The 18,134-nt window shown below is 37.8% G+C and overlaps 1 protein-coding gene across 1 annotated transcript in view; it reads right to left on the bottom strand.

The window, feature by feature from the left end:
- BTC (betacellulin) overlaps window positions 1-18,134 on the bottom strand; it is a 41,460-nt gene that overhangs the window by 10,065 nt on the left and 13,261 nt on the right. The window contains exon 2 of the mRNA XM_019720717.2: window positions 8,172-8,270. Coding sequence (XP_019576276.2) covers window positions 8,172-8,270 — 99 coding nt within the window. The remainder of the gene's footprint in view (window positions 1-8,171; window positions 8,271-18,134) is intronic.

Below are 18,134 nucleotides of genomic sequence, written 5' to 3' on the forward strand. Positions count from 1 at the left end.
CCATGCTGATAACAGCTTTGGGAAGTAGGCATCATTCTAATATCCTACTTATTAATAAGCAAATTTCCTATTTATGAATGAGAGGCTAAGGCCCCTTCCAGGATCGCACAGCAGAGACATGGCAGAAAGGGGACTCAGACCCAGGCATTCTTGCCCCAAGTGTCCACGCTCCTGACCGCTCCACTCTGGTGCTCTGTCAGGACAGCTGTTCAGCAGGTACCTGTCATCTACTCCCAGCCTGAGGCACCCAGAAGTTGTCCTTGCTTAAATGGGAGAGTCTCGCTCTCCTTTGACCCTGGAAGATGTCTCTAGACATGAAGAAGGAAGAAAATACCAGAAGCGTCATATCCAGGATTTCAATCCTACACTGACTTTCTTGTCTTACCTTTTAGAGTCTTGATTGCCTAATTGTTCCTCTGGGGACAGTAATATGCAACCATTTCCTCCTCATTCACACATAGAAAGTTTCAATAAGTAAGGATTGTCAGGAGGAACAGTACAGAAATACTAACTAGCTGTTCCCTGTGTTGACTCACGACAGATACGTGTCCAACTGGAGAAAACAGCTAACCAGCCAGCACCAGCCAGGTTGGACTTTTCCTATTCATGGTATGACCAGCAGCTTGCAGGACTCAGACACCTGCGGAGCCACAAAGACCACGGTGATCACGTGATCACGTGAGGAGGGCATGACGCACCAGGTTTGGTATGGCACCTGGCACCCCATTTGGATCAAACAATCCTTTTTTTCATAGCAATGGCTACTCAACTTCTTCATTAATGTTATGAAATGAGTGCGTATAATTGCTCAGGGCCACCGGAGAGAGGAATCGCACAGAGCCCGGCATGACCTATACACAGCAAATGCCTGCGATGCCAGGTCACATTTCTGGGGGTGGCAGAACGTTGCTGAGGAACTGGCTGACCTGGTTTTGTTGGTGACTTGATTACCAGCCATGCTCACTGCATTACGTGCCAGGTGTTTGCTCCCATGCCTGCCAGTCCACGGGACTCTTGTTGAAACTTCTGCCAGAAATAAATGCAAAGTGCCTCAAAGGCAAAGACCTGTGTATTGTGGCAAATAGATGGATCAGTCAGCTTCCATTCCTCGAGCACTTTCTGTTTCCAGAGCCCTGTAGCAGGCATTGCAAACCATCAAAGAAATAAAGGAGGTCCTATCTCTCCCTCCAAATCGGTACAATAGAACAAATTCAAGACAACAGTGAGCAACCACCCGGTAACAACAACCATAGTGACTGTATGAGCAGTTGTGGGAAACTGGAAACAGTGGAAGGAACACTGGATTAGGAGGAAGGAAATTCGTGTTTCATTTCCAGCTCTGCCTTTCGTTAGCCATATGGGTCTGGAAAAGCAAATTAAGCTGCCTGAGCCTCAGTTTCCTCATCTGCAAACTGAAGGTGATAACATCTACCTTAAAGGGATGGTGAGCTACTCAAAGAAAAAATGCATGTGGAAATTCCCAAACGCAGAGTGCCTGGGATAATTAAATCCTCAGTAAATGAGCTGATTCTAAAAGCTAGAGAAATAATGCTAATTGAATTAAAAAAACATTCTGGAAAATATAGATTTTTTGTTTTTGAGAGCTAAGCAAGCAACTGAATATTGAGAATGTCAAGAGCAAAAGCTCAGGGTCAGGACTATGCCAGCCTAATGCAGGGGCTGGGAGGCACATTGCATGCCAATGGAAGGGACATGGTTGGGAGCAGCCAAGGATGGCTGTGAATAGGAGTTAGAGACCTCAGATTGTCAGTCAGCTGAGAATTGACAGTGAAATTCAAGGCAGGAAAGAGCTGAAGAAGGGTTTTGTGGATTAAATTCAGTAGTCTGTGTAAATACTAAACTCGGTAGCATTTTATCAATATATTAGATAGGAGAGTGCAGGCTGTACCAGAGCAGTGAGATGCTGGGGAGGCAAGGAGAGAACTAAGGTCCACCAGAGCCATGCAGACAGATGTGATGTGGGCCTGGGGCAGGGGAGTGGAGGGCGAGGAGAGGAATTTAAGAAGCAATAAGACTGAATGACAAGTCTGCTGTCCTCCATAAAGATCTTTATACTTTGCAAAACACACCTGACGTTAAATATAAGCTGTGTGGCTCTGTACCCTGAATTCACTAATTGCTCTAGTTCTTGTGCCCCTTTCGACATAGCCACCTTCTCCTAAACACCACATGATGAGCCATGATGACAAAAAGCACCTTTACCAGCAGCTGCTGGATGCAGTGGTTTGATCAGCCTGGGGTCACCCAGCAGCTCACACCCTGCCAGGGCAAAGGTTGCCAGGCACTGTTTTGATGTGTTGCAGAGCTCTCTCCTTTGGCAGATAAGCATGCTCTTAAATATTCCCAGCATTATTTGCATTTAAAAACACTTCCATGCCACCGAGCAGGAAATGTCCAGTGTCCAGTGATTTCTCTATGGGACTTCAAAACCTGGGAGAAAATCAATCACACATACTACCTTCCAAAAGCCAGACAGGATCCCACCTTCCTCTCTCACGGAAATTAATGGCTTACCATAATTTGTGCACCTTTAATTCCAGTTTCTTTTGTCTAACTTCACCAAGGTCACATTATCTGAAAGTTGAACAGCTGTGAACTTTAAATTCTGCGTATTATGAGACCTGACAATTTACGGCAGGGGAAGGCAAAATCTACCATACCATGCCAAGGATGTGTCTCAAGAAAGAAAGTTAATTCTATGATAAAAGAAAGATTTGTCTCATGAATTGTGTTTCTATGTTCAGTCTTGAATATGTAACAGGCCTGAAGATTCCCCTGATACTGGGGATGGTGAAACTTAATTGATCTTTTTTTCGCCTACCTTGCTCTTTTCCAACCCACATGCCCAAAACCACAACATTCTTCTAGGAATGAGTCTGTCCCAAATAACTGCAGTTGGAAAAGTACAACCACTAGTGGGCCAGGTCACAACACAATCTCATACAAATGGATGGGCACCCCAGATCATATATCTCAATCTCTTCATGACACACCCTATTCTGAAGACTGTAAAGTCAATTAAGTAAAAAACCACAAGGGTTACTGCAGGTCAATGTATGTCAAAATCTGATGATAAGAGTTAGCAAAAGGGAACAGAAGTAAGAACATATGTCTTTGGTCATATGGGCAGATAGACAAGTAGTAGTCTACTTCCTTGGGTCATATGTATAGTTAGGAGAGATGTGATGGATTCTTTGGAGCCAAACTCAAGTGGAAGAATACGGCAGACATGCAAACGACTTTGTTTAAATATAGAATTTCCCTCAGTTTGATAGATGCATTGATTAAGCATCATTATTCCCTAGTCTTCTGTATGTGATTATGATTCTCAAGCCCAAACAGGCTTTGTGATTAAACCTCTTGTTATTTTTGTGATTAAAACTCTTCTTATTTGAAGCATTAGGTTTATTTTTCATAAAACCTTCACATACTTATTTCAGTAATGCTCATTACAAATCTATGTAATGATTTTGTAAATGGTATTAATGTCAGCAGCTGTTCTGAAATTAACTATATGGATAATGCACTATTATTATTATAATACTTTTTTATAAATCTCATTACAATATTTACAACCTCATAATATCTCTAACCCCCAACTGGATATATATTACAGTTAAATCTCTGTGTAAGTGATTTAAAAGTGGATGCTAAATGCTGAGACAGAAGTCCCACAAGTGTTAACAAAGAGAGAAAGAAAGGGATACAAAAACATATGAATTTATCGTCCCACATATCTGTCCTAAAAAAAGGAAACAGCTAGTGCAAAGACTAGTTTAACTGATCACAGAAGCGTCTGGAGAAAAGATTCTTCCTGCTCTATGAAGTAGAGGCTAAGGCTTCAAACTTCTGTCCTTGACTTCCAGGTATCTTCCCAGAAGGAGTTTCCTCATTTTACAACTTTCTTAAGCCAAGATGTTAGGGAAAATGTTTTATATTTTTAAGTTAATTTTCCTTCTTATCTTGCCAACATCTCTCTGAGACAGGGAATGTAAATTCAAGATGCCCTTGAGTAAGTGCAAAATGTGACATCTATTGTTTTTGAGGAATCCCATTTTTCTTACATCCAAAGCCATTTCCTATAGTAATGTGAAAGGATAGGCTACTCCAGGAAAATAATAGATCTCACAGATGTTTTCGTTACCCTTCCTGTGCTCCTAGAACAGGATTACACAGGGGCTAGTCAGACCTGATCAGCATGTCTTTTAATCTGGAGGGCTGTGCCAACCATTTCTAGGCTGATAGGAGTGGGCCTTCACTTATTCTCCTTTTTCCATTCTATACCTTTCAAGGTAGAAAAAAGAATCCAGTGTTGAGTGTGAGTGTATTTGCATAAATATTTAAAATTATTCATAGCTGGTGGGGGAAGTGGAGACAAAGAACAATGATGGAAGGAAAATTTGTATTTCCTTTTGTTTTCCAAGAGTGCACACTATGGAATTCTTATGCCTATGATATCTTCTTTGCTCATTTTCCTTTGCTTGTTTTTTCTTAGCTCCCACAGCATCTAGATTTTGCAATGTATTGGGGTTCTATGCTCTCTCATCTTTTCTCTCTCCAATTCTAGGCTTGGTGTTTCTTGGCTCGAAAAACCTTTCTGGTAACAATACCCAAGTTTATATTTCCATCTCAGATCTCTTTCCTCAATGCTAACAATCCAATTAACATTTCCACTCAGATGTCTAACTGGCATTTCAACTTAACACTTCCAAAATGGAACACCTGATTTCCCCCTCAAATCTGGTCTTTTCTCTAGTAAATGGCATCTACATTCTTCCTGTTATTCAGGCCAAAAATCCTGGGGTCATCTTGACTTGTTTCTTTTACAGTACTTCCAATTCTTCAGAAATCTTATTGGTTATATTTAAAATATAAGCAGAATCATCTCTCCATCTCCACTACCCTGGTCTAAGCCATACATCTTTTCTGTGCTGGAAATAGTCTCCATGACACCAAGTTCTAACTAGTCTCCCTGTTTCTATCCTCTTAACTGTGTAGTCTGCATACAGAAACCAGAATGATGCTATTAAAACTTACTCAGGGTCAAAGTTGAAGGCCTTATCATTCTTGGCAAGGCTCTGCAACACATGACCCATTACCTCTCAGACCCCAAATTTGGCCATTTTGTCCAATGCTGGATCCTTGGTACCTGGAACATAGCCTGCTGCAATACGTGTTCACAAGTATTGGAGGAATGAATAAATGCCTTACTCAAGACAGTAAATGACAAACTAAAAATAGAACGCTTACAGATTGGAGCTATTTAAAAATAAAATCATAAAATCATTTAGAAACAGGTACAACTCCTAAAGATCGTCTGATTCACTTCTTAATTTTACAGGTTAGAAACTGAGCCTTTGAAAGCTTAAGTGACTTGCCCAAGGTCACACTGGAGTCGGTAGAGACAAACTGCTCCTGCTGCACATTAATTCCTTTTTCAAGAATCTTTGGTCCTTATTTGGACTTTACTTTCAAGCAATTATTTTTCAGAATTTCCCTCATTCATTTACGCAGCCTTGTGATCTTCCCATGTGATTCTAGCAGTTAGCATGGTAATTAACAACACACATTCTAGAACCATTCTCCCCTAATTCATGTCAGTGAAGGGGACCAAAGATTTGCCAACCCAAAATATGCCTTTTGGGATATTGACTTTAAGTTGGTTAAGGAACAAAAGACTCAGGAAGAACCTCTGACCTTTCTTCATTACCTGCCTAACAGGAATTTAGGTAGAAGACCTGCTCCAGGAAGGAAGATATCACAGTAACTATAATTTAATATAAACTAGTGTGTGATAGACAGAGAGCAATTTACCTAGCAAGGCCCATTTGATCAAAGTCCTCTCTGTGTCCCATTGTTAAAGATGGCCCAGCAAACATTTATTTACCAAACACTTGCTTTTCCATCCCCATGTGAATTTCCTTCCCACCCTCTGGAGTCCCAAACCACGAGCCCTTTTCTCCTTAGCTCCAGAATGACACATATAAGCCTCAGCTGCAGGATCTGCCTTTGGGTCTCATATTCTTATGGTACCCCCACATGTACATACTTATTAAATTTGATTATTTTCTCCTGTTAATCTGTCTCACGTTAATTTGATTACTAGCCCACCCAGAAGAACTTAGCAAGACGGAAGCAAAATTATTTTTTGACTCCCCCTCATAGGCTATTCTGGTTACTGGGTGACTTAAACTAAAAATCTTCTGTGCAGGAAAGAAATAATTAACAGACTGAAAAGGCAACCTATAGTTGCTTTCGAAAATAGTATGGAGTGTCTTCAAAACATTAAAAATACAACAAACATATCCAGTAATGCCATATCTTGACATTTATTCAAAAGAATTAAAATCATGATCTCAAAGTGGTATTTGCACTCCCATATTTACTAAAGCATTATTAACAATAGCCAAGATATGGAAATAACTTCAATACCCATAAACAGATGAATGGATAAAAAAAATGTGATACACACACACACACACAATGGAATATTATTCAGTCTTAGAAAAGAAGGAAATCCTTCAATATGTAACAACATGGATAAATCTGGAGGACATTATGTTAAGTGAAATAAACCAGTCACAGAAGGACAAATATTGTATGATTCCACTAATATAAGGAATAACAAAGCCACAGAAGTAGAAAGTAGAATGATGGTTGTCAGGGAATGGGGAGAGGGGAAATGAGGAAGGAATGGGGAGTTGTTCAATGGGTATAAAGTTTCAGTTATGAAAGATGACTAATTCTGGAGATCTGCTCTACAATATCATGCCTATAGTTTGTACTGTATTGTACGCTTAAAAATCTGTTAAAAGGGTAGATCTCCTGTTAAATGAGATCTTCCTACAATAAAAAAAATTATAAAACACACTTAAGATACGATGAAACAGATTGTTTAACACTGCCAATCATCTGATTATGGAACAATCTCCCAAAGGAAATGTGAAAATGCCATCATTTAAGACATTTGAAACCTGACTGAAGAGAAGCACAGAAACACATAAAGTTGGCCTTATTCTTCCTCCTACATGGGTGACCAGACCCACACAAGCATGACCTAAGGCACCAGTGGATTCACAGCCTATGGGCAGTCTCCAGACCACCCACTAGTGTCAGGGAAGAGAAGAAGACTGGCTGGAACTAATGACTCATTTTAGGATGACTGCTCAGCATGTTCCTGGCTCAGTTACAACTTCCCTGGGGTGTTAGAAAAGGAGCACTTACCATCAAGTCATCACACTCCCAGCTTGGAAAAGTTTCCAGGGAATACAGGAGGCTCTTCACTCCACCCTACTTTTCGAATTGGTATGTGTTTTGTTTTGTTTTAAATCAGATAAAACTGGTGTCGAAGACCAGACTGCAAAATCTACAAAGTACAGACAAAATCTTAGACCAAAGGTCAGCAAACTATAGCCCAAAGGCCAAATCTGGTCCACAGCCTGTTTCTCTAAATAAAGTTTTATTGGAACATATCCAGGGCCACTTGTTTCCATAGCGTCTATGGTGCTTTTACAGTACCATGTCAGAGCTGAGGAGTTGCAACAAAGACTGCATGGCCCACAAAGCCTAATATACGTATTATCTGGCCTTTTATGAAGACCAACCTCTGCCTTAGACTAATAACTTTGAGAATACTATTTCAATCATCTCCAAGGTAAAATATATACAAATGATTGCCTCTTCCCATTGTTTAAGTTATGAAATAGAAAAAACAGAATTTGAATAGAATATGCCAACTTTCTATGAGTCTAGTCCAAGATAGCACATGCTAGGGTCTGGAGCACACATCTGTGACACCTAAAGTAATATCATGATTAAGAATGGAAGCACTAGAATCAGACAGGCCTGAGTGTGAATCCTGGATTTGCTATTTCCCAGCTGTGCAACCTCTGGAAATTTACTTCATCTTGCTAGGCTTCACCTTGAAGTAAAGTTAAAAATAGTAACCAGCTCATAGGGATCTTGTGAAGAATGACTAAATTACTGTATGAAAAGCACTTAGCACAGTGCCTGATACATTAGTATGTGTTCAAAAAACTACCTAGTTTTAAGATTTATTATATTATCAAAAAATTAAATTTAAGGAAACAACTGTCCAAGATGGAATATGAAGCTGATGAAATATAAATGCATCACTTGTTAAACATTACCTGCACAGTTTTCTCCGGCATCTCCACAGAGAAAGCCATCATTTTCCGGACTTCTGGTGGAATTCCCATCTGCCGCAACACAGGGGAGGATCACTAGACCTTCAAGTTCAAAACAGAACCAAAACAAACATGAAAACTTGTCCTCAATGCGAGACTCTATCAAAGTTAGGACCCATTTATAAAACTAACAAGACTATGGTTTCCATTTCCAATTCATTCTCCCACAGTGAGGGAGGGGTACACAGGTTTGCATGTCTCATTTTTTAAGCTCAATGCTAAAGGCAAAAATTTCAGGCTAGTATCATTTATGTCTAACTATGTATCTTAAGCGAGGAAACTTGACCATAACTTGTGATGGAACTGTATCATACAAACAGAAAATAAAGAAAGTTCTGAGCCACTGGATGAATTCACTGGTGAATTTCCAGGGAGAATGGATGATGAACCCATATAGCCATATACTTTCTCCATTCCACACAGACCCAGTGTTTTTCAGGTATTAACTATTGAGTGTCCTTCCTTCTGGGAAGATGTGAACTAGATGTTCAATTCATGGGAATTATTTAAAATATCAGGTTCCTCCAGCTACTTACCTTATCCATTGAGGACAGGCCTCAATGGAAAGGTATGGGGGATAGAAGAACACAGTGCTGTGGTTAGAACAGTTTAGAATGTAATATATAGTTTGTGCCAGAACCTGATTCAAACAAATCAACTGTAAAAAATCACTTATGAGATAATCAAAGAAATCTGACACTGGACATTAGACAATATTAAGGACTTGTTATAGGTAAAATGTGATAATGATATTGTGGTTTAGGTTAATCAACAGAGTCCATATATCTTAGAGATTGAGATTTAAATACTTACTAATGAAATTAATGTATCTGAGTTTGCTTTAAAATAATCCAACAAGAGAAGGAGGTACAAGGTAGTGAGCGAATGTTATAGATTAAACAAGATTGGTCATATATTGATTATTGTTGAAGCTGGGTGAGGGTATATCAAGGTTAGCTATGCTGTTCTCTCTCTCTCTCTCTCTCTATATATATATATATGTATATGTAGATATACATATATATAAAGACATATATGTATATCTACATATATACATGTATATAAAGATATATACATATATATCTTTATATATAAATACATATATGTATACACATATATATTATAAGAATATATGTACACATATTCTATTCTAAGAAGTTGGAGAGGACAAAGGAAGACAGGGAGGAGAGATAAGATAGCTTGGGAGTTAGCTGGTCCTGAGATGACCAGTTTCTGCCACTTTGCAGCCATGTGGCTTGGCAAGTTTCATAACCTGTTAGTTTTATCTTTGGCAAAGTGGAGATAATTATTATCTCTTCTTCAGGGTATTGTTGAGAGGATTTAACCAGGTAAGCACGCAAAGCACTTCACACAATGCTGGCATGTAATCTATGCTCAATTAAATTGCTCATTATTATGCAAGTGGAAGGAATAGAATAATTTGCCAATGGGTCATACTGACATTTACATATCTAGTCAATGGTTCAACTACAGATGTTCTCCAATTTAATTCAGTTCAACAAATATCCGTGAGCATCCAGAAACACACAGGTAGATAGGAAATATTTTACCCCCAAATTGTCCAAAATTACTAAGGCAGGTAAACAGCCAACCAATTATCCATAATATAAAATGATAGTATTATACCAAAGGACAATAGTATCTAGCAAGTTCAAAGGCCACAAGAGTTTTCAAAAAGAATCCTTCAAAAGAGAGATTCTTTTCCATGAATTGAATTAGAAAAGCTTGCTTGCTTGCTTGTTTATTTATTTATTTATTTATTGATTTATTGATTTATTGATTTTAAGGTGGTAACTAGCATGGGAAACTGAAGAGTAATGCATTGGTGATGGGTAAATTTGTACTATTTTTTGGAGGACAATTTAGCATTGTGTGTGCTATAAACAAAAATGCTAAAAAAATGTACAAATGTTTAAATCCAGTAATTTCATATCTAGTAATTTTGCCTAAGCAAATACATCAAGATGCATAAAAAGATTTAGCCAGAAAAATTCTCCATATGACTTGGGTTGTAAAAAATAGAAACTACATAAATACCCAATAATAGAGAATTGATTAAATGTATGGAACTATTTTCATGTAATAAAATGTTACTCAGTCATAAAAATGATTTTTAAATATTAATACATTTGCTATATTCCTAAGTAAGAGAAGCAGGCTATAGAATAGAAATGTAGTGTGATCTGTGTGTGTTTGTCTGTGTGTGTGAGTGATAAGTGTAAAAAAAATATATAGATAGTGAAAAAGGTAGGTACGTAAGTAGAGTGTTGCTTACACTGGTTAGAAGAAGACTTCCCATAATATTCCTTATTTGCATTTTCTATTTTGCCACTAGCGTGTTTTGTTTTTTCCAATAAGAAAAGAAAAATGACTCAAATTTTTTTAGGAGTGCAATTTGGTCACCAAATGTCTAGATTTTTTTATATCTTTTATCCCAACACCTAGCCCCCTCCTTTCACACTTAGAGCAAACCAGAAACAATCATTGTGCTGTGCTCCTCAAGCACAAGACTTTTATATTACTCATCTTTGTAATCCTGGTATCTAACATAGAACACAACGGATATTCAATAAATGTTGAAAGAATGAATAAATTAATCTATAAACAAATCAAACTTCAAATTTAAAACTCCCAATATCAATATTTAGTGGAGAATTTTAATCAATTTTTCAGAAAAGAGGTTTAATTCATTTTTAAAATCCCTTACCTGGGTTTTCTTTATGGGAAGAATCAAGAAGCTTTAATTCTGGAGTTAATCTGTTCTAATGGCGGGAATTAAGACAACTCTAAATCTCATAGAGATTCAGTAGTTGCAAACTAGTAATGACAATTATCTCCTTTTCAAGTTACTGTAAAAACTAAATGAAGTAACATAAGAAAAGGCACATGGCTGGGTATATAGTATACAACACTGAATCTACTCACCCACTTCCCACTATCACTTATAATTTAGCTCATCATTCTCCACTTTCACCTAACAGAGGGAGTTCTGATTCCACTGAAACCCTCCCTAGGCTTCCAAACATTCTGGCAGGCTGGGGCCTGTGCCCAGGCTCCCTTCTGCTCAGGCTCACTCCACATGCTGGTATCAGCTGGTGAAGGGATGCCACCAGGAAGAGCCTCTGCAGAGAAGGCATCCAAGGGTAAACCAGACCCCACCTACAGGGCACGGGGGCAGCGTGCACTTTCTCCTCCCACCCAACTATCTTCACACAGTGTGAGGGATATAAATGATAAATGTCTAAGTTTTGCTTTGTCTTGTGCACCTGAAACTAATTAATAAAAAAAAAAAAAAGAAAAAGCAGTAAGTCTGGCAGCATAGGTCTGAAACGCCTCCATGGCAACAACTGGCTGGAGCTAACTAGCAGGTGATACCTTTAAATGCCCCACACCCCATCAGGCTTGCTGCACTCATGTATTTTAACTGCCCAGACCCTGACAGGCATTTCATCTTGTAATCTGTATGAAGTGACTCAGAAATCAGAGAAATGGTCACAAAACCATCTACTCAATACACAGGGCTGCTTCAAACAGAAAGGACACTCCTGTCCTCTCCACCATTCAACAAATATTTATTAAGCAGTATGTGTCTGATGCTGGTGCAAGACACTGATGGTTCAAAGGTAACATATATTTTCACTGACCTCAAGGGGCTCATGTTCTGGTAATGAAGATAGACAGGCAAATCTTCAAGGTACAGTGTAATTAGCACGACAACAGAGGTAGTAACACAGGATAGAGAATCAGCTCAGCCCAGCAGCAAAGACTTCATGGAGAAGATGGTAAGGTTTTAATGAGGAATAAATGGTTACTTTAAGGTACCGATTAATAATTTCTAGAAAATTAAAATGGTGTAAGCAAGATAACATAATCATAGTTTATTATTTGTTTCAGCAGTGGACAATATTTACATGGTAATAATAATGTAAATACTGATAATTTAACAAAAAATTGTCGTAAAACCACAGCCAGTAATTAGCCCACATATGCCATGTGGGAAAACTGGTTGTGATTAATCAATATCTGTTCTGTGCTGGTGAAATGTTCTGAGTATCACCCCCATAGTAATTATACTGGAATTCTGAGAGAAGAGAAACTTACTAGGTAAAGCCTAAACTTGACAAGTCAAGAAATAGTGTTACCAGCAAATTATTTCTCAAGACAGAGGTGAATGCAGAAGAAACACCTAAAAGAATCAAAAATGGCTGCTTCTAGGGAGATACAGAGGCAGGATGGCGCGGTGTGATGATCTGCTATTTGTTGTTATAAACCATTCAGTAGTATATGATTTTTAAAAATCCATATACATTATTAAAAATAAAATTAATTTTTAAGAAAAGGAAAAATAAAGTTATAATTAATCAGAGCATGCTAAACAAAAAGGACAGCTTGTAAAAAGACCTGGCATGACTAATACAACTTGTCTAGCTTGTCTGGAGGGTGGGTTGGGATTGGGATGGAAGAGGATGCTGGAGAGCAAGTAAGGAACAAATGTCCTAAGAGCCATATTAATGGGTTTGAATTCTGTTGTACAGGTAAAATGGGGCCATCGAAAAGTTTTAAGTGAGAAAAAAGATAATTACATATATATATATATATATATATATATATATATATATACACACACATATCTATTGAAAAGATTAGTTTAATACCAATATAGGTGATTTAGACACACCTAAACCAAGGTGGTGACACTGGATATGCAAAAAAGGAATAACTACAAAAGATTATTTACAATGTAAAATATAAAGGATTCAGTGACTGGTAGGATAGGGGAATAGGGTGGGAAGTGAGGAAAAAGGAATCTTAAGCGGACTCCAGAGTTTGTGGCTTGAGTGACTTGCTGCGTTGTGGTACCAATCACAGATACTAGGTATACAAAAAGACAAGTCGAGGATTGCTACAGACTGAATTTTTTTTGTTGAGGCCTAAATCCCAATGTGATGACGTTAGGAAGCAGAGCCTTTGGGAGGTCACTTGGTCAGGAGCATAGAGTCTTTGTGAATGTAATCAGGGCCCTCAGAAGAGACCCTGGAGAATTCCTGTACCTTCTGCCATGTGAGCACACAGAGAGATGGCTGTCTATGAACCGAGAAGCAGGCTCTCACCAGATACTCAATCTGCCGGCGCCTTCATTTTGGACTTCCTAGACTCCAGAACTCTGAGAAATGAATGTTTGTTGTTTACAAGCCACCCAGTCTATGGTATTTTGTTATAGCAGCCAAAAGTGGTTAAGACAGCCATAGAGAGAGAAATTCAATTTTGAACATTATGAGATTTGAAATGGATTGTGGCTTATCTAGGAGTTAACATGGATACTAGGTCTGGAACTTGAGAGGGAAGCCAAAGCTACAGGTTTTATATTTGGGAGTCCTGGCAAATAAACTCATATTTCATGCTATGGAAGTGGGTTTCTTAGAAAGTGCCGTGTGAAAAGAGAAAGCTGATTAAGGACAGAATCCTGAAGAATACCAATAAGACAGAGTAGCAGAAAGAGAAATGTCCTCAAGTGACTGAGAAGGTGCAGCCACAGAGGTAAGGAAAGAGTTTTTCTGGAAGAATTTGATCAACAGTATATAAAAAAAAATGATGGAGAACTCAAGATAAGAATAGAAACACACACACTGGAAAGCAGAAAGCACTAGTATTATTAGTGACATGAAGAGTGCATAAATTATTGCAGATTACTTTTTAAAGATGTTGAACTGGGAAAAAGAGGGATGAGATTAGTCAATATGAACAGAAAAAAAGAAAGTTGCTTTGTTTTGTTTTAAATGTGAGAGAAAATTGACAGGAAGAAGCCAAAGGTATAGTAGAGAGGCAGAGGGTGAATACCAATAGAGGCAGAAAAAGTTGCAAAGTTTAGTGTGAAAGGCAGGGCCTCTTCTACAATTACAGTAGTCCCCACTTATCTGTGGGAAATAAGTTCCAGGACTCCCCGGGGATGCCTGAAACCACGGATAGTCCCGACCCCTACATACTGTGCTTGTTCCTGTATATACATAACTATAATAAAGTTTAATTTATAAATTAGGCACAGTAAGAGATTAATAACAGGAACTAATAAAATAGAACAATTATAACAATATACTGTAATAAAAGTTACGTGAATGTGGCATTATTAAGTAAAATAAGGGTTACTTGAACACAAGCACTACAATACCGTGACAGTTGATCTGATAACCAAGATGGCTACTGTGTGACTAAAGGGCAGGGAACTTATACAGCGTGGACACACTGGACAAAAAGATAATGCACTTCCCTGAAGCAGGATGATGCGAGATGTCATCATGCTACTCAGAATGGTGCACAATTTAAAATTCATGAATTGTTTCTTTCTGAAATTGTCCATTTAATATTTTCGGATTATGGTTGACTGCAGGTAACTGGAACCACAGAAAATGAAACTGTAGATAAGGGGGACTACTGTATAATCCTTTGCAGTCAAAGTTAGCAATTTTGGCAAATATAACTTTATTTTAAATGAATGAAAAGTCTTTAGAAAATAAGAGCTTAAAGGTATTTTATATTCTATACATCTCACCTCATTGTTCAAGGAAATTCAAGTTCTGATTTAATGAATGGGAAACACCCAGCGGGTTTCTCAATTTTACACTATTGATATTTTGTGCTGGCTAATACTTTGTTGTGGGAGGCTGTGCATCAAAGGATGACTAGTAGTATCCGTAGCTTTTACCCTCTATATGCCAGTAGTATGCCACCACCACCCTCGCCCTCTATTTCTGAGTTGTCATGCTCAAAAAATGTCTCTAGACATTGCCAAATGTCTCCAAGGAGGAAAATTTTTCTGGTTGAAAACCAATGTAATTCTCTCCAACCTGTTTTAATATTTTTTAATCCAATATATAGCTTTCATTTTGAATCCATTATTTTCATCTAAATCAATTGCAAGGCCTCAAAGGTTCAAATTTTGACTTCTTAAAATTATTTCTTAAGGCAAGTACCATTATATTGTGGAAAAATCACCAGACTCAGTCATTAATTCACTATGTGACCTTGAGTTAATTAACAAACTATCCTGACCTTTTCCTCAAGAAAAGTTAGGATAATAGGTTCCTTGCCCATCCCATAATTGTTCATGAAAAGCAAATGAAAAAAATATATAATAAAAATTTAAAAATACATTGTTATAATAATCATTATTATTATTACTTGACTTATAAACAACAGAAATTTATTTCTCACAGTTCTGGAGCCTGGAAGTCTGAGATTAGGGTGCCAGCATGGCCTGGTTTAGTTGAGGGCCCACTTCTGACATGTGGACTGTCATGTTCTTTTGTATCCTCACATTGCAGAAAGGCAATAATAATTATCTTCATCAGTGAAAGTATGGATTGTATTTTAGAGAAAAATAAAAGAAAATATGGAACTTAGATGTGGAAAACAAAACCCTTCTTCAGATGCCTAGAAATATTGGACAAATTTATAGAACACCTTCCTATATGACTGTGCAAATGAAATAAAGGGAGTCCCCATAAAACTCACATAACAAATGAATCAGCAGTGGCTGATGGGTGCGGAATCAAGTCTATCTTTATGGAACCATGTCAGACTAAGTTGCATTAATCATGACAGGGAACTCCTACAGCCCTATGTACCAATTACAGGGTGATCTAATCACTGATACCATTTTTTTTTCTCTCTCTCTCCCATGCCCCTTTCTCCACTCTCTTCCTTTCTTCTACCCTCTTTCTCATTATTCTTCTTTCCCTTCCTTTGTTTCACCTCCTTTTCTTTCTCTTCCATCATCTCTTCTTCCTCCTTAGTCCTCTTTTTTTCTCCTCCAACTATTTACTGAGTGCCTACCATAGGCCAGATATTTACAATCTAGTGTCATGGAGATAGATAGGTAAGTAGATAGATAAATAAATATAGATAGATAGATAGATACATAGATAGATAGATAGATAGATAGATAGATAGATAGATAGATAGATAGATAATGTGCGTATTTTCCAGAAGAAATCATTTTATCTTAATCCCGCCTCCTTAAAAAAAAAGAAATCTGTCAATAGATGGTCAGAAACCATGGTGAACATGTAAAATTTGTTTATAAAATGTGTTTTATCTAATTCAAATAGTGTAGGTTTCTATTGTCCTCATCACTTCACATCTCCAAGTGATAAGTAGGGTCTGGGTGACTAATGTTAATACATCTCAAATTAATCTACACTCTTCTTAGGGAAATTCTGGTGACAATAAAAGAGTAATATCTTTTGAGCACCTAAAACTGAGCACTGTGCTAGATACTAGAATACAAAGATGTATGGTCATTTCTACGCAAGTGCTTTGAGACTCAGAGGGGACAAATAAAAACAAAGTATGACATGAGTATAGAGAAAAAAGCTCTTATCTTTGACTAAAGGGCTTTCACTGGTCCCACACATCACTTAGAGGACAAAGATTATGGTGTCATGTATGACCCCACAAGATAGTCGTAAAACATTGACTTCCTTACAATTTTTCCCCAGTAACCAGCTTATTTAGTGATAATTTGCCACAGTCTTTCTGCACTTTGGAAATAAATATAATAATTAGTACAAATTTACAAATTTATCTTTATTTACAAATAGTCTAAGTAGCACCAATTTACTACGAGGACCATGTAATGGGTTGAATTGTGTCACCGTACCCCATCCCCCAACACACACCCAAATTCATATGTTGAAGTTCTAACCCTTACTGTCTCAAAAAATGGCCTTATGTGGTATAGGGTTATCGCAAATGTAATTATAATAATAAGATTTTTATTCAAAAGGGTCACGATTCATATATTTCAGAATTAGTAAGAACCTTAAAGGTATTAAAATTTCTTACCCACCAACTCTCAACTCCCCAAAATCATCCCTTGGGAGAATTTATCAATCCCATCTTTAAAATTTCAGTAGAGAGACTTCACTGTCTTTTACGGCATCCAGTTTCAGTGAGACCATTCTTTCAATCACAGTCATTAGTTCAGTCCAAAAATTATTAAGCACCTATTTCTAAAGCTCTGCAAATGCTTCTTGTTTTTGAGCTGGTTTTTGCCTTTCTGAAAATTTACTCTGCTCAATAGAATCACCTAGAATAACTTTAATATCTCTTTTGCATGATAGATTTTATTTGAAGACAGCCATCAAGTTTTATTGAAATAAATTATCTTCTTCAGGCTAAACATCCTGGTTCCTTCAACTATATTTTACTTGACATCCTCAAGACCCTCAAAAGCATTGTCATTGTCCCCTATGTGCAAAGTCAAAATAAAGTGCCATTTCACATGGCCTGGCAAAGACAGAATAGAGCGGGACTCTTAGTCTCCACACTGGGGGTACCATACGAGGTCTGACAATTATGTTTGCAAACTTATCCTAGAAAAAGTACTACATACCTCATTGCTGAATATCACTATGGTCACCTTCAAAGTACTCCCCTTGGGAAGCTATGCCAGCGCCTAGTTCACTCCTCAAAGCAATTTTGGAACTCTTTTTCTGGAATGACAATCAGAGCTGTCATTTTATTACCCTTGATGTCCTGAATGTCATCAAAATGTCTTCCTTTCAATATTTCCTTTGTCTTTGGGTAAAGAAAGAAGTCATTGGTGGCCAGCTTAGGTGAGTAGGGAGAGTGTTCCAATACAGTTATTTGTTTACTGGCTAAAAACTCCCTCACAGACAGGGACGTGTGAGCTGGTGCATTGTCGTGATGCAAGAGCCATGAATTGTTGGCAAAAAATTCAGGTCGTCTAACTTTTTCACGCAGCCTTTTCAGCACTTCCAAATAGTAAACTTGGTTAACCATTTGTCTATTTGGTACAAATTCATGATGAATAATCCCTCTGATAACAAAAAAGTTTAGCAACATCATTGCAACAAGTTCATGAAC

Source organism: Rhinolophus sinicus, linkage group LG02 (genome assembly GCF_036562045.2).
Source record: "Rhinolophus sinicus isolate RSC01 linkage group LG02, ASM3656204v1, whole genome shotgun sequence".
Classification (NCBI taxonomy): domain Eukaryota; kingdom Metazoa; phylum Chordata; class Mammalia; order Chiroptera; family Rhinolophidae; genus Rhinolophus; species Rhinolophus sinicus.